Genomic DNA, 19,840 nt, shown 5'->3' on the forward strand with positions numbered 1-19,840 from the left:
TTAGAATCAATAACAGTCAATTCACATAGAGTGATTGAAGTAGATTCAAGAGCTTTTCAAAATTGTAACAAACTTCATATGGCAAATATAGTAAATGCTATGAGTGACATTCCAGAATATTGTTTCTCAAATTCTTATCTATCAACAGATTCTGTTTCTACTAACCCTTCATGTAAAATAATAGGCTCAAATTCATTTAGTATTTTCAAAGGACAGATTAATTTGAACGAAGGACTAGAAATTATCGAAGATGGTGCTTTTAGCTTATGCAACTTTTCATTTATTACTATTCCATCAACTGTGACATATATTGGATGCAACTCTTTTGATGACTGTAAGCAATTAATAAACATTCAACTACCGAAATCTGTTACTTATTTTGGACAGGGCTGTTTTCAAAGTTGTTCTAATTTAAAATCTGCAGTTATTGAAGAAAAAATTGCTGAACTTCCAGGAGATGCTTTTTTCAATTGCTATAGCCTTTCTAATCTGATAATTTTGGGTAGGATAACTAAATTTGGACCTTATTGTCTTCAATCAACGAACATAACATATATTAAGATACCTTCAAATGGTATTGCCGATTATCAATCAATTACTTCAGCGAATTTGAAAATATTAGAAGTTGAAAATAATGCAGTGGTTATTCTGGATGAATTCTATTTACGTACATTAAATATTGTCTTAAATGATAATGTCACCTTCACTAGATCTTATAGATTTCATTGTCAAGTGAACATATATTATGTTGGGATGGCGAAATATTGTGAACAAATAGATCAATCTCTTTACTACAATTTGAATTTGAATAGTGAATCAAAAGTCTTTGTAACTCCACGATATCGGAATTGTACATTTTGTGGGCTAAATGTCACACTTGCCTCAAGAAACCCTTTTGAAACATATGCAACTTCATATCTCCGTAGACTCATTCACGAGATTAATCAACCACAAATTTGTACTCTAAATGCACTTTCAACTCGATATATTGCTTATTTTATCAAAAAATCACATCAACTTGTTGTTTCCCTATCATTTTGTCCTTCTCTTTTAATTAAAAACTCATGAAATATATCTGCTTATCTAATATATATTTACTATTTCAATTTAGTATCATAATGGATATATAAATGTTTCCTAAATTTCATATATTTTTAGTTTTCAAAACAGTAGCATGAAACTCCAAGAGAAAGAAATTGGTGTATACTAACCGAATCAACAATTACAATCAAAGATATTAAAGCAAGTTGGATGTGAAAATCTTTTCATTATAGATACAAATCGGTCACAACTCTCCCCATCATATGGACAAAATTCTTGAATCTTCATGCAACATTTTCTAATTAAATTATATACACATTTGTAGAGAAATTTATGTCGCTGGAATACAAATACTTTTCAATTTTTGTTAAAATCTTAGTTCAAAGAATTATCAAAGTATTTGTGATGTTTATCTCTAATATTTCAAATATAAGCAATCATTTGTTTTTCTGATACAAATAAGTTTTGCTTATTTTATTTTTCAAGAACCATATTTATTCATGTTACTAAGCTTTATTACATTTTGATTCATAAAAAGTCGATTTGAATAGATTGATAGAGTTATTTGAAATTTTTGATGTCTCATAAAATTTTATATGATTCAATGAATGGAAAATGAATGAAAGTTGTATGCGATGAAGAATTTCATTGCGCATTCAATGGGAATCTTCTTACAAGAACATTTGCGAATAACAACAGTATCACGAGTGTTAATATCTCGGGTGAAATTAAAGTTATTCCATCTTACTACTTTTATCGATGCGGATCATTAGTCAATGTAACACTAAACGAAAATATCCAATCTATTGGGGACAATACATTCGCATACTGTTCTCAGCTTTTACAAATTAATATTCCAAACTCCTGTGCATCAATAGGGCGTCAACGCTTTCGTTCTTGTAGTAGTCTAGAAAACATAATTATTTCTAATTCAATATCAATAATTCCATATCAATGCTTTTATTATTGCATAAAATTACACCAAATTGAATTACCCATGGAGCTCAAAGTAATTGAAACGGAAGCATTTTATTATTGCAAACTATATGAAATAATATTTCCAGAAAGTCTTGTGGAAATTAAAAACGATTCATTTAATCAAAACAATTTCACAGAAATTAATTTTCCAAATAATATAAAGTTTATACGTGAAGGATGTTTCTCTTCTTGTGATAATCTCATAAATGTAAATTTTGGTTTATCAACAAATATTTTTATAGAAAGTAATATATTTGATTATTGTTATAGTTTAAAATATGTCAATATAATTTTTAATCATATTACATACTCAGGAAATTCATTTTTCCCACCACAATGTATTATTAATGTAACATATGATTCAGACATAGAAAGTATCAAAACATTTCCTCCGTTATATTCTTACAATTATAATGTTACATCAGTAACAGAAACACATATTATATTTAATGATGATACCCAATTTTTGATCCCAAACAACTATGAAACCATTGATGAATATTCATTTTATAATTGTGACAATCTGGAAAGCATTATTTTTCCAAAATCACTCAAACAAATCAAGGAAAAGGCATTTTACCGATGTCTCAATCTTATTAGTATTGAATTTCCAGATAAAACTTATATAGTTCGGAAATCTGCATTCGAAAGCTGCGAAAATTTGGTTACGGTGAAGCTTCCAAAAAATTTCACCATTATAGAAGATAGCATCTTTTATGAGTGCAATAAACTTGAATTTTTGACTCTATCGTTGAATCTAAAAATAATAAAGAGCAGTGCTTTTGGTAAATGTAATTCATTGAAAACAATAATATTTCCAGAGACCCTAGAACAAATAGAGGGTGGCGCATTTTATGGAAACAGTTTAACTTCGATTGAATTTAAGTCTACAGTAAAAGTTATTGCAAATGGAAATTTTGAAGGTTACAATAACTATGGAACTGAATTTATTTTTCCAAATCAAATGAATTACAGGCCTTTTCAATTTAGGAATCAAGTTATAGAATCAATTTCGATTAATGAAGAATTTCCAATTTACTGCTTCTACAGATCTAATATCACGAATATCAATCTTGGTAACAAAATCGAAATGATCCCATCCCTGGGATTTGCCTTCAGCACAATTGAATCAATTAACTTAGAAAATATCAAATTTGTTTCATCAAATGCTTTTTCTAATTGCGAGAAACTTGTTAATGTATCATTTTCAGATAAACTTGAATATATTGGACAATATGCATTTTATCGCTGCAAAAATTTAGAATTTGTAAAAATCAACTCAAATAAAATAATTGAAGTAGGAATATCTGCATTTTCATATTGTTTCAAGTTAAATTATTCGAATATAATATCAGTCATGAGTATTATTCCAGAAGCATGCTTTTACTTTAGTTTTAATGAGAACTCAAATGAATTACACCATTCATGCAAAATAATTGAAAAACTTACATTTTATATGTTTCATGGAAATATTACATTGAACGAAGGACTTGAGTTTATTGGAGATTCTTCATTCCAAGAAAGCTCATTAACTTCCATTATTATTCCATCTACAGTAAGATATATTGATGGTAATGCTTTCTATAAATGTAGTCGTTTAGAGAGAATTGAAATACCATCATCTGTAACCTATTTAGGTGACTATTGTTTCAGTAAAATTTATGATCTAAAATCAGCTATAATTGGGGAAGGAATTACAAAATTACCACTTGGAGCTTTTTATGAATGCATGAGTCTTTCAAGTATTATTTTTTTAGGTAGGATAACTAGTTTTGGAAGTGGAAGTTTAGGTTTAACAAATATTTCAAATCTAAAATTGCCCCCATTTTGTATATGCGAAGATGGATCATTTGGTTTCAACGATGTAAAAATGATTGAAATTGGATATGATTCAATAATATCATTTGGATATTTGGGATCATCAGGCCTCAATATTGTTTGGAATGACAATGTAACTCTTATTAGATCAGATTATACTTATATTCTACAGTTAAATCTCTATTATGTTGGAAATGCAAAATATGATCACGAAATTGATCAATCTCTTTATTATCTACTGAATTTTAACAATCAAACTAAAGTTTATGTTACCCCTCGATATCGGAGTTGTACTTTTTGCGGAGTAAAAGTAATCCACACATATTTTAATCCATTTGAAGATCAGATTTCATTATTTTCACGCATACGCAGACTCCATCTCGAAATTGAACAACCAACACATATGTTAGTCATTATGATGCATATTTTATCAAGAAAGTTCATAAACTTGTTCCATCTTTATCATTTTGTAATTCAATCTTAATAAAACATCCATAAAATCATTTTTTTTATTTTCATAAAATTTTCTCTTAATTTTTACCCAATTATTTTGCTGCAATAAAATTTTTTTTGGATTTTCAAAGTTTCAATAACAAGTATCGCTCGTATTTGATAAATATGTAATAATATGTTTTTCTGATACATAATATTTATTATAGTTTTCAAATTGCCCCGTTTGAAATATTATGATTCGTATAAAATAGATCTGAAATTATTGAGAGAGTTAATTGAAATTTTATTTGATTCAATGAATGGAAAATGAATGTTATCTGTGATGAAGAATTTCATTGTACACTCAATGGATATCTTCTTACAAGAACTTTTGCTTATAACAATAGTATCACAAGTATTGATATCTCGGGTGAAATTGAAGCCATTCCTTCATTTTATTTCACTGGATGTATTTCATTAGTTAATATATCACTTAACTGTAAGGTTAAATCAATAGGTGATATGACATTCGCATATTGTTCTCAACTTGCACAAATTAATATTCCAAACTCATGTATTTTTCTCGGACAGAAGTGCTTCTTGTACTGTAGTAAACTAGAAAAAATAATCCTTTCTGATTCTCTTTCAATTATTCCAAATCAATGCTTCTATTTTTGCAGCAGTTTGGCAAGTCTTGAACTACCATCTAATCTTACAATTATCGAAGACGAATCATTTTCAAATTGTCAATTATGTCATATTCATTTTCCAGACAGTCTTGCTGAAATCAGACAAAAGGCATTTTATAAGAATGAGTTATTTAAAATTGTATTACCAAATAGCTTAAAATTTCTAGGAGATTCTTGTTTTCTTTCATGCCATAACCTTACAATTGTAGATTTTGGCTTGTCTCGAAATATTTTCACTGAGTCTTATGTTTTTTGCGATTGCTCTAATCTAAAGTTTATAAACATATTATATAGTCAAAACTCATATATTGGAAAATTTTGCTTCCCCAGGCATTGTATTATTAATATTACATATAATTCAGATATTGAAAACATCAAGACTTTCCCACCCATCTTTTCAGGCAACGAAAATGTTACAGCACTTACTGAAACACATATTACTTTTAATGAGGACATCAATTTTTTGATTCCTAATAACTATGAGATTATTGATGAATATTCTTTTGATGGCTGTAATAATTTAAAAAGAATCATCTTCCCTATATCATTAAAGCAAATAATGAAAAATGCATTTCATTCATGCAATAATTTGATTAGAGTTGAATTTCCAGATAGTGTTTTTTCAATAGGCGAATCGGCATTTTCTAACTGCATAAATCTTTTTTCAATAAAATTTCCGAATAATTTCCCTACAATTGAAACAGAACTTTTTCTTGCATGCTATAAGCTTGAATTCTTAACACTGCCTGAGAATTTAGAAATAATAAAATCTAGAGCTTTTGGAGATTGCAAAAGTTTGAAATCAATCATATCTCCAAGAACATTAAAACAAATTGAAACAGGTGCATTTTCTGGAAATGCATTATCCTCAATCAAATTTCAATCTACACTAAAATATTTATCAATTTATAATTTTGAAGGATCTAATAACTATATAACTGAATTTATTTTTCCAGATTAAATGAATTATAGACCATTTCAATTCATGAATCAAGTTTTAGAATCAATTTCAATTGAAGATCAATTTCCAATATATTGCTTTTATAAGTCCAATATTACTAATGTTCATCTCGGAATTAATATTGAAATGATACCACCGCTTTGTTTTGAATATAGCACAGTCGAATTCATTAATTTAGAAAATATCAGAGTTGTATCATCAGAGGCTTTTTCAAATTGTGAAAAACTTATTAATGTAACATTTTCAGATAAACTTGAATATATTGGACCATATGCATTTAATCGATGCTACAATTTAGAATCTATATCAATTAGCTCAAATAATAAAATTGGAATCGGAGTATATGCATTTTCAGATTGCCATAAGTTAGATTTTACAATATTCCTGAAGGATGTTTCCATTACTGCGATAAATCAAATAAAATCGAAATATCTCCTACCTGCAAGATAATAAATGTCAAATCATTTTACAATTTCAGAGGAAGAATTACATTGAATGAAGGACTAGAGATTATTGGGGATACTGCATTCACACATAGTAATATTACTACTATTATCATCCCATCAACTGTTAGATATATTGGAAGTCATTCGTTCGCTGTCTGTAAAGAACTAGAAAGCATTGAAATACCATCATCTGTTACATATTTAGGAGAGAGCTGCTTTGAAAGTTGTTCGAAGTTAAAATCTGTAATAATTGGGAAAAATATTTCCAAAATTCCAAAATGTGCTTTTTTATTTTGCTCGAATCTTAATAATGCCATAATTTTAGGCGAAGTTACTTGTTTTGAACAAGAATGCTTTGCTTTCACAAAAGTTACTTCATTTAAATTTCCCCAAAATACCAAATGTGAATATGGTTCTTTTAAAAAAAATAATATAAAAATGCTTGATATTGGAGCTAACACAACAATTACTTTTCCCGAATTTGAATCTACAAGTATTAATGTTATTTTAAAAGACAATAATAAATTTTTATTTGCATTTAATTATGACATACAAGTAAATATTTATTATACAGGAAATGCAAAATATGAACACGAAATTGATCAATCTCTTTATTTTAATTTTCTTTTAAACAATGAATCAAAAGTTTATGTTACCCCTCGATATCGGAGTTGTACTTTTTGCGGAGTAAAAGTAATCCACACATATTTTAATCCATTTGAAGATCATATTTCATTATTTTCACGCATACGCAGACTCCATCTCGAAATTGAACAACCAACACATATGTTAGTCATTATGATGCATATTTTATCAAGAAAGTTCATAAACTTGTTCCATCTTTATCATTTTGTAATCATTGTTGCATGCTAAGTAGTGTCAACGATAGAAATTGAGAGCCTATTAATCGTCGAGGAAGTACGATTATTTTTTGGGCGAAAAAGTATCTTAAAATATGATTATTAATATGTTTTTAAAATAAAAAATTTGAAAGTTAATTTGAGATTCTCATATAATTTTTTGAATGAAAAAAAATAAATATAGTCTATATGAGTTTTTGAATAATCACACTTGAGATATATCTAAAAAATAATTAAAAATAGAGTTTGAGAAGACTTTTCAAGGTGTAATGAAAAGTGTGATATAGAAAATAATTATAGATATTTTAATTTTATATATTGTGCTAAGCATTATATTAAATTTTTAGGAAAAACACTTTTCATAAGTATTCAATATTTGAAAATACGCTCCAAAAAAGAATAGATTCTTTTATATTCGCTTATATAAAAGGAGACTCTCTATCAGATGCGAATGCCTGAATTCAGCACCTCTGATAGAGAGTTTCCTCTTATATAAGCAAATCTTTTTCATTCGTTTTTGTTAATATAAAAACATAAAAAGCTACCAATATGAGAAATTAAACCCTGCGAGGCGCCAGTCTAGAACTGGCACTTCGCAGGGTTGAATTTCTCTTGACAAAATACAATAATCAAATGCTCCAAAGTTTTCAAATTTTTATTAGGAATAGGAGCCTACAAAGCACTGATTATATATCAGTGCCTGGTAGGCTCCTATTCCTTCTCTAAATGGGAGAAACTTTGTTTGAATAAGATAACATGCGAACAAAGTTTCTCCCATTTAGAGTGGGATTTGGAGGGTGGGAGGTACATAGATAGACTATGTATCTCTCACCCTCCAATTCCCTCGGGAAAGTTCGAAAACTTTGGTGCAATCAGCAACGATTGCACCAAAGTTTTTGCGTTTAATTGAAGGAATTGCTCTTTATGATATATACAGTTACAATGCATATATCATAAGGAGCAATTCCTTCCAGATATCTGGCAAACTTGCTCGCAATGGTTCACAATTGCGAACAAGTTTTGTCATTTGTCAAGCGAAATTAAACCCTGTGAAGTGCCAGTTCTAGACTGGCGCCTCGCAGGGTTTAATTTCTCATATTGGTAGCTTTTTATGTTTTTATATTAACAAAAACGAATGAAAAAGATTTGCTTATATAAGAGGAAACTCTCTATCAGAGGTGCTGAATTCAGGCATTCGCATCTGATAGAGAGTCTCCTTTTATATAAGCGAATATAAAAGAATCTATTCTTTTTTGGAGCGTATTTTTAAATATTGAATACTTATGAAAAGTGTTTTTTTCTAAAAATCTCAGAATATATTTACAATAGTAAAATAAATAAGATATTTAAATTTATTTTTAAATACTTTTTTTATATGAGATTCTCAAAAGTTATATCAAAAGTCTGTTTTTTCTAAAATTTAATATCATAATCTATTTCTCATTTTAAGTACATCTTAATTCATTTTATTTTCTATATTTTTTCAATATTTTTGAGGGAATTGTGTTGCTTCCCCGACGATAAAATTGAGAGGTTTACACATTGACACTACTTAGCATGCAACATCATATCTTAATAAAGGCTCCATAATTATTCTCAATCCATTTTTTAAGGGTATAAATCAATAAATCTTAATTAGAATTGCAAAAAAAGTATAACATTAATATTAGGCACTATATAGTGATTTATAATAACTTTTTCACGACCAAAAATATTAGCTTTCAATCACATAATATAAACTCGTTTTCGTTCGTAAAGTCTCTTATTCAAAATTTTGATAGAGGTTCACTCAATATTTTGGTAGAGAAACGATAGTGAGACTTTCCCGCCCCTTAAAAAATTTGACAGAAACATAGTTTAATAAAAAACAGATGCCAAAGCAAGCAAATGCCATTGATTTTTTAATATTTAAGGTTAAGGGTGCCGGAAAGTGAGGTGACGCGATTCACTATTTGTAGTAAAGATATTAATGATATTGAAACTTTTCGAGTATTGCTCACAACTTCATTTGTAGTAAAGATATTAATGATATTGAAACATATATTAGTAGTGTATATACTAAGGTTTTTATTTCTATGATATTGAGGTCTTGGATACTTCCAGTATGAAGAAAACTGTTTCGCAATTTACGAACTTGCGGGCCTATCTAGTCCATGGTTTTTCCATACCAGGGGCTGATACTCCAGGAATGATATCTAGGTACAAGATGCTAGATATTTTACAGAAAACATTTGGCACTTGTTAAATATTGTCGAGATGCAATTAGTGGGTAACTTCAAAACTAAGACCGATTGCACTACAATCTCACTGGATTCTGCTAATTACCATTAGGGAACAAACCCAATGGTAGTGGTTTCCAGTCGAAATGGTCTCATTCAAAGTTTAATTAGATTTGTATCTAGTCCTCCAATATTGTGTTTAAGCCAGTGAGATACATTAAACACAAAATTTCAATAGCTATACTAAAAGTTTTACAGAACAAAGTTTATTTTAAATTCTCATATGTTGAGATAAAAGCACTTTTTCCCTTCCAGATTTTAAAAATTTTGTATGATTTTTGTATGTTATTGATAACCTTATATTCATAAGCATCGATTTTACTTAGTTTAAATATGATACTATGATACATCATCACTTAAGGTTTATACTCATATAAACAAATCAAATTAAAAATGATCTTATGGATTTAAAAAGCGTTGTTTTTATAATAGCTTTCACCTCACTTTCCGGCACCCTTAAAAGTTTTTTTTTCCTCAATTGTTTATTATTGGACTTTAGTTGTGATGAAGAATTTCATTGCACATTCAATGGAAATATTCTTACAAGAACATTTGCGAATAACAACAGCATTACAAGTGTTGATATCTCGGGTGAAATTGAAGTTATTCCATCTTATTACTTTTATAAATGCAGTTCACTAGTCAATGTTACATTTAGTAATAACATCCGTTCAATTGGTGAAAGTACATTTGCATACTGCACCCTACTAACACAAATTAAAATTCCTAATTCATGTATCTCAGTAGGGAAACAGTGTTTCTATTACTGTAGTAATCTAAATTACATTGATTTTACTAGTTTAGTATCAGTAATACCAATACAATGCTTTTATTTCTGTCGACAATTGCAAAAAATTCAACTGCCCACACAGCTTGCAATAATTGAAAGAGAAGCGTTTTACAATTGCAACTTAAAAGAGATTCAATTTCCAGAAAGCCTTGTTGAAATCAAATCAAGCGCATTTTTCATGAATACTTTTTCGGAGATTTCACTACCAAATAATCTAAAATTTATTGGTTATGAGTGCTTTAGTTATTGTAATAATCTCATTGGCGTCAACTTTGGCTTATCCCAAAATATTTTAATCGAAGCCCAAGCTTTTTTTACTGCCCAAATTTGACCAATATTAACATAATAAGTGATTTGACAGTATATCCTGGCTTTTCTATTTTTCCTGCAAATTCAATCATTAATGTTACATATATTAAAGAATTAACTAAAATCAAAATATTTCCTTCATTTTATTCAGGTAATAACAAAGCTACAGAAGTGGCAGACACATATATTGTATAGGGTGTCCAAAGGTGTGTTTAGCACAAACCTGAATACTGCGAATAGAAATAAACAAGTTACATATATATAAAGTTTATTTAAATATAATCACCATTGGATTCAATCACGCGTTCGCAGCGATCGATCCAGGCTTGAAAGACACGCTTTAAATCATCATGAGAAAATTGCTCAAATTGCTCTCTTACAAAATTTTCAAGATCATCTGGACTCGCGAATTCGCGTCCTTCAGCTCTCTTTTTTAGCGTGCCGAATAAATAAAAGTCAGAGGGTGCAATATCAGGTGAATAAATTGGGTTTGGAACAACTTTGACATTGTTTTCCACCAAGTAATTCATTACCTTATGACTTTTGTGAACTCTTGAATTATCAAAATGAATTGCAAACTTTTGTTTTTGTTGTTTGGATTTCTCAAACTCATCAGAATTGATAATTTGAGTAAGAACATTGTCAGTTAGATACTGAGCATTCATCGTATTAGGTTTTTGAAGAATATCAATTGCGATGATGCCATTCACGCCCCAAAAAACCGACAACATCATCATTGGTGTGTCAATTTTTTTCTTCGGGAATGTTTGCGGATTTTCATCCTTCGGGATCCACATGATTTTGGCTTCTGTTGCATATTGAAACCAAGACTCGTCCCCTGTTACTAAAAAGCGAAACTTCTTGGATTGATACGCACCCAATATAGAGAGGAGCTCTTTCGAAGATTGGACTCTAGATTTTTTTTGAACTGAATTAAGGTTGTGCGGAACCCAACGTGTATACGCTAGTTTGTAGTTCAAATAATTGTGCAGATAATAACTGACTGTTGTACTTGGTATCTTTGTCATCTCCTCTATCCTTCTGAGTGATGCTCTTGGGTCTTCATCTAGCGCTTGAAGAATTGCTTTGATTTTTCTTTGATCCGGCGATTTTTTGTCAATTTTTATGATGGGCGCCTTTTTGTTCATGAAGTGATACATCCTAACATGATACGTTACAGTGGAATAGCTAGGAGCATCCATACCGAAGCATTTTACCAATGTCTCGTAGATTTTTTTACAGTCTTTGCATTTTTTTGCAAGAGCGAGGATGTTTTCTTTATGATTCATTAAAAAAATGAAAAAAATCCCGCCAAAATTTCCCGCGAAACCGCCTCTTGTCTCAAAATTCATTTTATATCCCGGCATGGCGCCAAAATACAACATACTCATCATATACATATATTCATATTTTTTATTATATATTTATAATCAGCATATATCTCCTTTAATAGTCTCATATAGAGCGCTGTGCTAAACGCACCTTTGGACACCCTATATTTAATAACGAATCGAAGTTTTTAATTCCAGCAAAATATGAAACAATTGATACGTATGCATTTTATCAATGCAGAAATTTAAAAAGTTTCACATTTCCAAGTACACTTAAGCATATAAAAAAGTATGCATTTTATGAATGCCCCAATTTGATTAGTGCTGAATTCTCAGATAATGTAGAATCAATTGAAAAATTTGCATTTTATGGCTGTTCCAAGTTGGCTATGATAAAATTTCCAAAAAATTTTAAAATTATTGAGGATGCTCTCTTTTATGGTTGCTTAAATGTCAAATCTATAATTTTCCCAGAGAATTTAGAGATAATTAAATCGTCTGCTTTCTCAGGATGCGGATTGACATCAATTGTATTCCCAAAGACATTAAAAGAAATTCATCTTAGCGCATTTTATCCAAATTCCTTTAATTCAATTGAATTTCAATCTCCAATCAATGTCATTTTAAATCAAAACTTTGAATATGATAATATTGATTCTAATTTTATTTTACCTACACAAATGAATTGCAGACCATTTCAATATATAGATTATGTCAATGAATCAATTTATATTGATGAAGAATTTCCATTTTTCTGCTTCATGGAATCCAGAATTAAAAATATTCATCTTGGAAATAATATTGAGACTATTCCTCCTTTTGCTTTTGCTTATAGTTATGTTGAGACAATTAATCTCGAAAATATTAAAATTGTTTCATCAGATGCATTCTACCAATGCATGAACCTTCTTGAGATAACATTTTCTGAAAAGCTTGAATTTATTGGGCCATTAGCATTTGATAGATGCGAAAATTTGGAATCAATAAGAATAAATTCACAGAGAATAATTGATGTGGGATATCGTGTTTTTGAAAATTGTCTCAAGCTTAATGTTGCTAACATAGTATCTCTAATGTCAGATATTCCTAATGAATGCTTTAGATATTGTCGCGGCGCGACGATTCCTATTGTTACTTCATCTTTATGCAGAATCATCGGCAATAAGTCATTTAAAGAATGTAATGGGAGCATTATTTTAAATGAAGGACTTGAAGTAATCAGTGATCGAGCTTTCGAAGGGAGCTTGTTTTCATCCATTATAATTCCGTCAACCGTCAAATATATTGGAGTTGAATCCTTACAGTATTGCAGAGAATTAGAAACTATTGAAATTCCATCATCTGTTTCATATATAGGTGAAAAATGTTTTCGACAGTGCGAAAATTTAAAATCAGCTGTTATGGGCAAAAACATTACTTTTTTACCAGGAAATGTTTTTGATGGGTGCTATAGTCTTTCAAATATCACATTTTTAGGAAAGATAATTCATTTTGAATATTGCTGCTTTCTCTCAACAAATATCAAGTCTTTTAAGTTGCCTACAAATAGTATTACAAAATATGGACTGTTTGCAGGTGTTGACTTGAAATTTCTTGATGTTGGAGATAATTCAGTAGTATGTATAGAAGATATACAATCATCAGCTCTCAATATGATTTTGGGTAATAATGTCACAATCACAATTTCTGATTTAACTAATATTGAGCAGATAAATGTTTTTTATAAGGGAAATGCAAAATATGACTCTGAAGTTGATCAATCTCTTTATTATTTATTGAATTTAACTAACAAGTCTAAAATATATGTAACTTCTCGGTATAGAAGCTGCACATTTTGTGGAATCGAAGTAATCCACACAAATTTTAATCCATTTGAAACTCAAATTTCTTCATTTCATCGTCTCCAACGACATTTACGCGAGGTAGAAATTCCATCAAAACAATGTGATCTCAATGCTTATGTCACCCGATATATTGCATATTTCGTCAGAAAAGCACAACAACTTATTATTTCTCTATCTTTATGTCCTTCTCGCTGAATAAAACACCAATAATTTTTTTGATAAAAGTGACGAGATGAGGTCGTTTTTTTAAACGTTCAATGTCTGCTGAGTTAATCCAGAAGGCATGGGCACTAGCTCAGTTTGATAACGTTGAAGAGTTGTCAAAATTAGTTCCATCTCAAGTAAATCCAAATGCATCAACAAATTCAGAGAAAAATCATATTCACACTCTTCTTATGATCGCTGCTGCATCTGGCGCCGAAGAAGCTACTAAATATCTTCTTGAACAGGGAGCTAACGTCAATGGAAAGAATCCAATGGGTTACACAGCTCTCCATTGGTGCGCTTTTGTTGGCAGAGCAGAATGCGTTAAGCAATTAATTGATGCTGGTGCATCATTCGATTCTAAGACACAAGATGGTCGTACACCAATTCATATTGCTGCACAGAGAGGCCATTTAGATTTTATCAAATATATTGTTGAAATCGGCGCAGATATTAATTCAATATCTAGTAACGGATGGACAGCACTCCATTATGCTATTATTGGCAACCAAGCAGTCGTTGGAAAGTATTTATACGAACAACTCAACTCTACATTTGAATGGAACAGCGTTGATGTCGATGGAAAGACAATTGACGAGATCGCTGAAGAATATAAGCATAAGTGGTACAACGAGCTCAGACATAACGATGAAAATTCAAACGATGAAATTGCTTCTAGCGATGAGGAAGAGGAAGAAGATAAGAAGGATCAAACACCTAAGAAGAAATCTACAAAATAAATATGATTTTGATTTAATTTTTACTTTAAAAAATAATATGATCTTATATTTAAATTAAAACTATGCAGAGCATTAACAAACTATATTTTAAGACATAGAAATCTTTATATCTCATTTCAAATTAAAATAATATCGTAATATTTCTTCAGAATTTCCATAAAACAGGACATTTATATATAAATATCAATTAAAAAGAAATATAAACAGTTTATACAGAGTTATTAAAAACTAAAATAGAGGTTTCTTTGCTGTATTGAAAATATGATGGCGTTTTTTCCTTCTGAATGAATTAATAATCGAAAGAATAGATAGAACAGATATATAGGCAGGATATGATGCACAGAGTGCAAGATAAAGAAGTCGTAATCCTTTTCGAGTTTTGCTTGCAATCCACCAATCATATTTACCCATTAACTTCTTGTCACCAAAGTACAAGGCTAATGTTAATATAATAACAGGAATTAGAGTTTCTGGAAGATAATATGCAATTGTAAACGTGCAAAGAAGAACAATTATATAAAGAGATAGAGAATTAATTGTGTTATTTGCTTTTTCAAGAAAATGTGTAATACTTCCTAATCTATCTTGAAAATTCGAGATTAATTTCACAATTAAATCCATTGACTCTTTTCCTTTCTGTAATTTCTCGTTTATATCGGCTACAGTTCCTTGTAACTGTGTGGATGTTTGCTCGAACTCGTTTGAATATGATTCTATCGATTTTGAAGATGATACTACGCAATCGAAGAGATAAATAAGTCTATCTGATGTAATTGAATTCATTAGGGTATCTCTTGCAAAATAACATAAATGAGTAACATGAATTTTCAGAATTTGATAAGTAGAATAAGTTGCTAAAGACATATTCTGAATTTGTTGGGATTCTGGAAGCTCATGTGGAAATTGCTCTAGTCTGTTTGTTATATTAAAGTAGCATTTCGTAAATTTAAGAGCTAATAGTTCTCTTTGTGATTCTGTTAAAACATCACAATTATATTGAAGATCTTTAAGAACATCAGAATAACAATCTAACTTAGGAAATCCAATACCTTCTACTGTATTGATAAAATCTTTTGAAGCTGGATAATTTTTCTTCATTTCTTCGACATTAACTAGTTCTTTCATTTGTTTTCCATTTCGGAGGCCTTCATATATTCTTGAAGATTCTTTTTCTGCAATATTTGTATCGATACTTAATGAGAGAATTGCAAATAACAAAATCATTCTGAAATTTTAAACAGCCACATATTCAATTATTAGCATTAATTCATTATCATATTATGGTTCAAAAAATGAAGTCAAATCAAAAATTATTCTAAGTAAATCACTATTTTACCAATTTTCAATATTGATCGGGTGTTTTACAACAGATAAAATCCTTAATAAAAATGACCAGATCACTAAATTACAAGCATGATGTCTCCATATAAGCATTTGCATAAAAAAATTCAATAAATTTAATCTAATTTCATTTTTCATATAATTAATAATGCATTAATTTTTATTCACAATCCAAACGTAAGCAAAATATAACACATATAAACATAATAAACAATTTGCAAATTTATTGTGATAGTTGTTGAACTCTTTGGCCAATAGACTTCATTCTTTCAATTAGTTGAGGAGCACCTTCTCCAATTACAAACAGTGCGTTGTGATTCTCAATTTCAGACTGCATTAAGAGTAAACGTTCGATTTGTACTTTGAGATCTTCATTTTCATTTCTAAGACGTTCTATTTCCTGAGAGTGATCATCAGCTTCCTCTCTGATCTTAGAAATTGGAGTTTGAAGAATTGTACCAATTTGATCGAGAGAATCATCGGATAAATCGTTATCACTAATATCTAATTTCCTTAGGTTCTTGCCAAACTGAACTCTATTCGCTTTGATGCAAGAAATAATTTTCGGAACGCTTTCATCTGTAATTTCGCAGTGTCTTAGTGTTAAACTTCTAATATCATGCTTTGTAATAACTTTAAATATCTTAGAAACAGCATTTGGTGAAAGAGGAACTTGATGCAAAATAAATTTATGAATTTTGCTGGGAATTATGTGTTTAAAGATCTGTAAAATATCAGATTCCTCGAATTCAATATTTGCAAGATGTAGAGTTTCAATAATTTTGCTCTTTTTAAGTAACGAAACAACACATAATGCGACAAGGTGTGCAAAATTAGGTGTACTAACAGCGATAGATCTGCTTATTGATTCTGGATCACCATTATGATAATCAATATCTGAGACGAGATCACAATTGAAATTTAACGATACAATTAGATAAGGACCGTGTTTTTCGATTGCTGCAAACAATGCTGGAAGGGATTCCGAGTTAATTGATGAAAGGTCGAATGAGAATGCATTTTTCTCTCCTCCTCCGATGGATTTTAGCTCTTCTATTGATAACATCTGAATAAACGTCAATAAATGAAGAAAGAATGTAAAAATCATTCGAATTGCTAGATTATTATTAATTGAATAGAATGTATTCTAATAATTATATCATTGAATGCAAAAATTCAACTTTTGTGTAAATTTCTTATTTTTTGAACGATTTATTTGGTGGATAAATTAAAATTAATATTAAAATAAATGGATATATAATATCATTCTGCTTTTCTCATTCGGATACTCATAAAAAATGGGGAATGAAGAGTCAAAGATTTCTTTTCCAACACAAGAAGTAATTGTCCTTGTTGGTAAGAATATTACAACAATACCACCTCATATACCCCCAACTCCGATGCTTGCTTATCTAAATCTTTCAAATAATAATATTCAAAATTTACCTCCAGATCTAAAATCTCTTAAAAACCTTATACTAGCTCGTAATGGATATGATTCGATTCCACAAGCTGTCCAAACATCATTATTTACATATTCATCACTTGAAGCACTTGATCTATCAAACAACAACTTGACATCACTAGGAAATATACTCTCTAACTTACCTTCATTACGAAGGATAAATCTTTTTGGTAATAAGTTCGAAACAATTCCTCAACTTGCAAATACAAGTTTGCAAGTTATTGATTTAGCAAATAACAACTTAAAACATTTCCCTAGTCTTCCAGAAACAATAGTTGCTCTCAATGTTGAAAAAAATCAAATCTCAGAAATAGAATTAGATAATTCTTCGTTCAAAATCAACAACTTAGCAAAATTATGTGCTGCATCAAACAGAATTATAAAGTTTACATGCTTAGGAGTCCTCAAAATCGTCACACTTGATATTTCTAGAAATAAAATTTCAAAATTACCAGATTTTAACAGATGTTTTGACAAACTACAACAAATTAACATATCATCGAACTTAGTACCATCTATTCCCCAATTCCCACCCCAAATTACGGAATTTTTTGCATCAAATAATAAAATTGCATCAATTCCTGAATCTTTTTCGCAATACACCTTCCTAACAACAGCTGATTTATATCACAACATGATTAAGTCCATAAAAGTACAGCTACCAGGCTCATTACAGTCATTAATTCTTGCGGACAATCAAATCAAAGATTCTGTTCCTTCTACAATCAACGGACTGAATAGGATGTTTATGATGAATAATCAGTTGAAAGAGATCCCAGTTATACAAGGAAACTCACTCTGCGAGTATTATCTCTCAAGAAATCTGATTGAAAAAATTGAAATTTCAAATTTCTCCAAAAATGTGACAAGAGTTGATTTATCACATTGTAACTTATCTGTACTACCTCCTGATCTGTTTACAATCCCTACTTTGACACATTTATTCCTTGGATATAATAAAATTAAAGAATTGCCGCAAACTTTGAAGAATTCGACATCGATAATATTACTGCAGCTCAGTGGAAACAAGAATATCAATGTAGATGTTGATTATCCTGAAACTCTTGAACAATTATTTATTTCTAACTGTAATTTGAAATCTTTACCTACTTCTTTAGAAAAATTGGTTGATTTTATAGAGTTGGATGCATCATGTAATGAATTAAGAGAGTTTTCTTTGAAACTTCCCGAAATTAAGAAATTAATTTTATCTTGCAACAAAATTAAGAAATTCCCAGAGAATATTGAATCTGTGGAACTCCTTGATTTGTCTGTTAACAGAATAGCTGATATTCCTGAGAAATTATCTTTAATTCGCTTGAAAGAATTAGATATCAGCTATAACAGCATCAAAACAATTCCCGCTGAGCTGGCTTTGAACAGACTTAATATTCTCAAGGTGCAGAAGAACCCTATATCCCAACAAATTGGATATACAAACTTTCCAAAATTATCTTACATTGATTTGTCCTCAATTCCAGCGGAAGTTGCAGAACCAAGTCCAGAAGTTATTATGTATTCATCAGCTCCTGGATTTTGCAACAGTTTGACACATAATTTTGTTATATCAGATAAATCTTGCGCTTACAGCCTCTGGAAAGGTCTTCGCGAGATCATGGAAGATGGAATAATATTTAGATGCGATAAGACACAGCGATTGTTCTCAATAATTGACGGAAGAGGCGGAGCAATGAGTTGTCAGTACATTTCGTCCAAAATTCCGAAATTATCTCGCGATCGCTCAGATATATTAGATGAAGAATCATTGAAACAAATACACGAAAAAATATGCCAAAGCTGCAAGAAGAAACAAATTTTGACAGTTCCTGATTTTTCAATAGTTTACATCAACAACAATGAAATTTTCATGTTGTTGACTGGCCATGTAGACATTGTTATTATCAATGACGAGAAGTGCGAATTGCTTCAGTCATTTACTACTAAAGATAAGCCGAGAGACCTTCTCTCATTGAATAGAACGCACGGACCAGTTCCGACTTCTTACACTGAAGGAGATTCTTTAGTTTACAACACAGTGATTCCCCCTTCAATTGTTAAGAGGCCTATTAACGAGAAGGACAAATGGCTTTTGATATTGAGTGTCAGCGTTCTCGATGTGATGAGATTTAATGAAGTTTGCTCGATTGCAAAGAATTTGAAAAATGCGGATGAAATTGCAGTTTCGATTCGAAACGCAACATACTCTGGTATGAGTACTGATAATATATCAGTGATATGTATCAAATTACAGGAATCACAAAAACAATAAATGTTTATTTTTATTTTTTTAAAAAACATCAATTTGATCTTTC

The 19,840-nt window shown here is 30.0% G+C and overlaps 8 protein-coding genes across 8 annotated transcripts, besides 3 other annotated features; 5 read left to right on the plus strand and 3 right to left on the minus strand.

Annotated features, from left to right (window-relative positions):
* Positions 1–2,795: 2,795 nt before the first annotated feature.
* Positions 2,796–4,321, plus strand: TVAGG3_0381860 (ribonuclease inhibitor domain-containing protein; the record flags this gene model as incomplete). The annotated part of the gene is made up of 1 exon (XM_001583146.1): positions 2,984–4,321. The coding sequence occupies one exon, from the start codon at positions 2,984–2,986 to the stop codon at positions 4,319–4,321; it is 1,338 nt and encodes a 445-aa protein (XP_001583196.1).
* A 275-nt stretch (positions 4,322–4,596) lies between these two features.
* On the plus strand, positions 4,597–6,755 carry TVAGG3_0381870 (ribonuclease inhibitor domain-containing protein; the record flags this gene model as incomplete). The annotated part of the gene is made up of 1 exon (XM_001583145.1): positions 4,597–5,919. The coding sequence occupies one exon, from the start codon at positions 4,597–4,599 to the stop codon at positions 5,917–5,919; it is 1,323 nt and encodes a 440-aa protein (XP_001583195.1).
* Positions 6,756–7,859: 1,104 nt separating this feature from the next.
* Positions 7,860–8,246: a mobile genetic element.
* A 962-nt stretch (positions 8,247–9,208) lies between these two features.
* Positions 9,209–9,960: a mobile genetic element.
* Positions 9,961–10,795: 835 nt separating this feature from the next.
* Positions 10,796–12,099: a mobile genetic element.
* TVAGG3_0381910 (Mariner transposase) lies at positions 10,876–12,003 on the minus strand (the record flags this gene model as incomplete). The annotated part of the gene is made up of 1 exon (XM_051232099.1): positions 10,876–12,003. The coding sequence occupies one exon, from the start codon at positions 12,001–12,003 to the stop codon at positions 10,876–10,878; it is 1,128 nt and encodes a 375-aa protein (XP_051101829.1).
* Positions 12,100–12,614: 515 nt separating the features above from the next.
* On the plus strand, positions 12,615–13,973 carry TVAGG3_0381920 (ribonuclease inhibitor domain-containing protein; the record flags this gene model as incomplete). Its single annotated transcript, XM_001583144.1, has 1 exon — positions 12,615–13,973. One exon carries the CDS (start codon positions 12,615–12,617, stop codon positions 13,971–13,973), a length of 1,359 nt encoding a protein of 452 aa, XP_001583194.1.
* Positions 13,974–14,035: 62 nt separating this feature from the next.
* TVAGG3_0381930 (spectrin binding) lies at positions 14,036–14,792 on the plus strand (the record flags this gene model as incomplete). The annotated part of the gene is made up of 1 exon (XM_001583143.1): positions 14,036–14,722. One exon carries the CDS (start codon positions 14,036–14,038, stop codon positions 14,720–14,722), a length of 687 nt encoding a protein of 228 aa, XP_001583193.1.
* Positions 14,793–14,891: 99 nt separating this feature from the next.
* TVAGG3_0381940 (gamete expressed 1 family) lies at positions 14,892–15,961 on the minus strand (the record flags this gene model as incomplete). Its single annotated transcript, XM_001583142.1, has 1 exon — positions 14,951–15,946. The coding sequence occupies one exon, from the start codon at positions 15,944–15,946 to the stop codon at positions 14,951–14,953; it is 996 nt and encodes a 331-aa protein (XP_001583192.1).
* A 114-nt stretch (positions 15,962–16,075) lies between these two features.
* On the minus strand, positions 16,076–17,139 carry TVAGG3_0381950 (ribonuclease inhibitor domain-containing protein; the record flags this gene model as incomplete). The annotated part of the gene is made up of 1 exon (XM_001583141.1): positions 16,287–17,129. One exon carries the CDS (start codon positions 17,127–17,129, stop codon positions 16,287–16,289), a length of 843 nt encoding a protein of 280 aa, XP_001583191.1.
* A 222-nt stretch (positions 17,140–17,361) lies between these two features.
* On the plus strand, positions 17,362–19,835 carry TVAGG3_0381960 (uncharacterized protein; the record flags this gene model as incomplete). Its single annotated transcript, XM_001583140.1, has 1 exon — positions 17,362–19,797. The coding sequence occupies one exon, from the start codon at positions 17,362–17,364 to the stop codon at positions 19,795–19,797; it is 2,436 nt and encodes an 811-aa protein (XP_001583190.1).
* Between the last annotated feature and the right edge of the window lie 5 nt (positions 19,836–19,840).

This window comes from Trichomonas vaginalis, chromosome V, assembly GCF_026262505.1.
Source record: "Trichomonas vaginalis G3 chromosome V, whole genome shotgun sequence".
Classification (NCBI taxonomy): Eukaryota; Parabasalia; order Trichomonadida; family Trichomonadidae; genus Trichomonas; species Trichomonas vaginalis.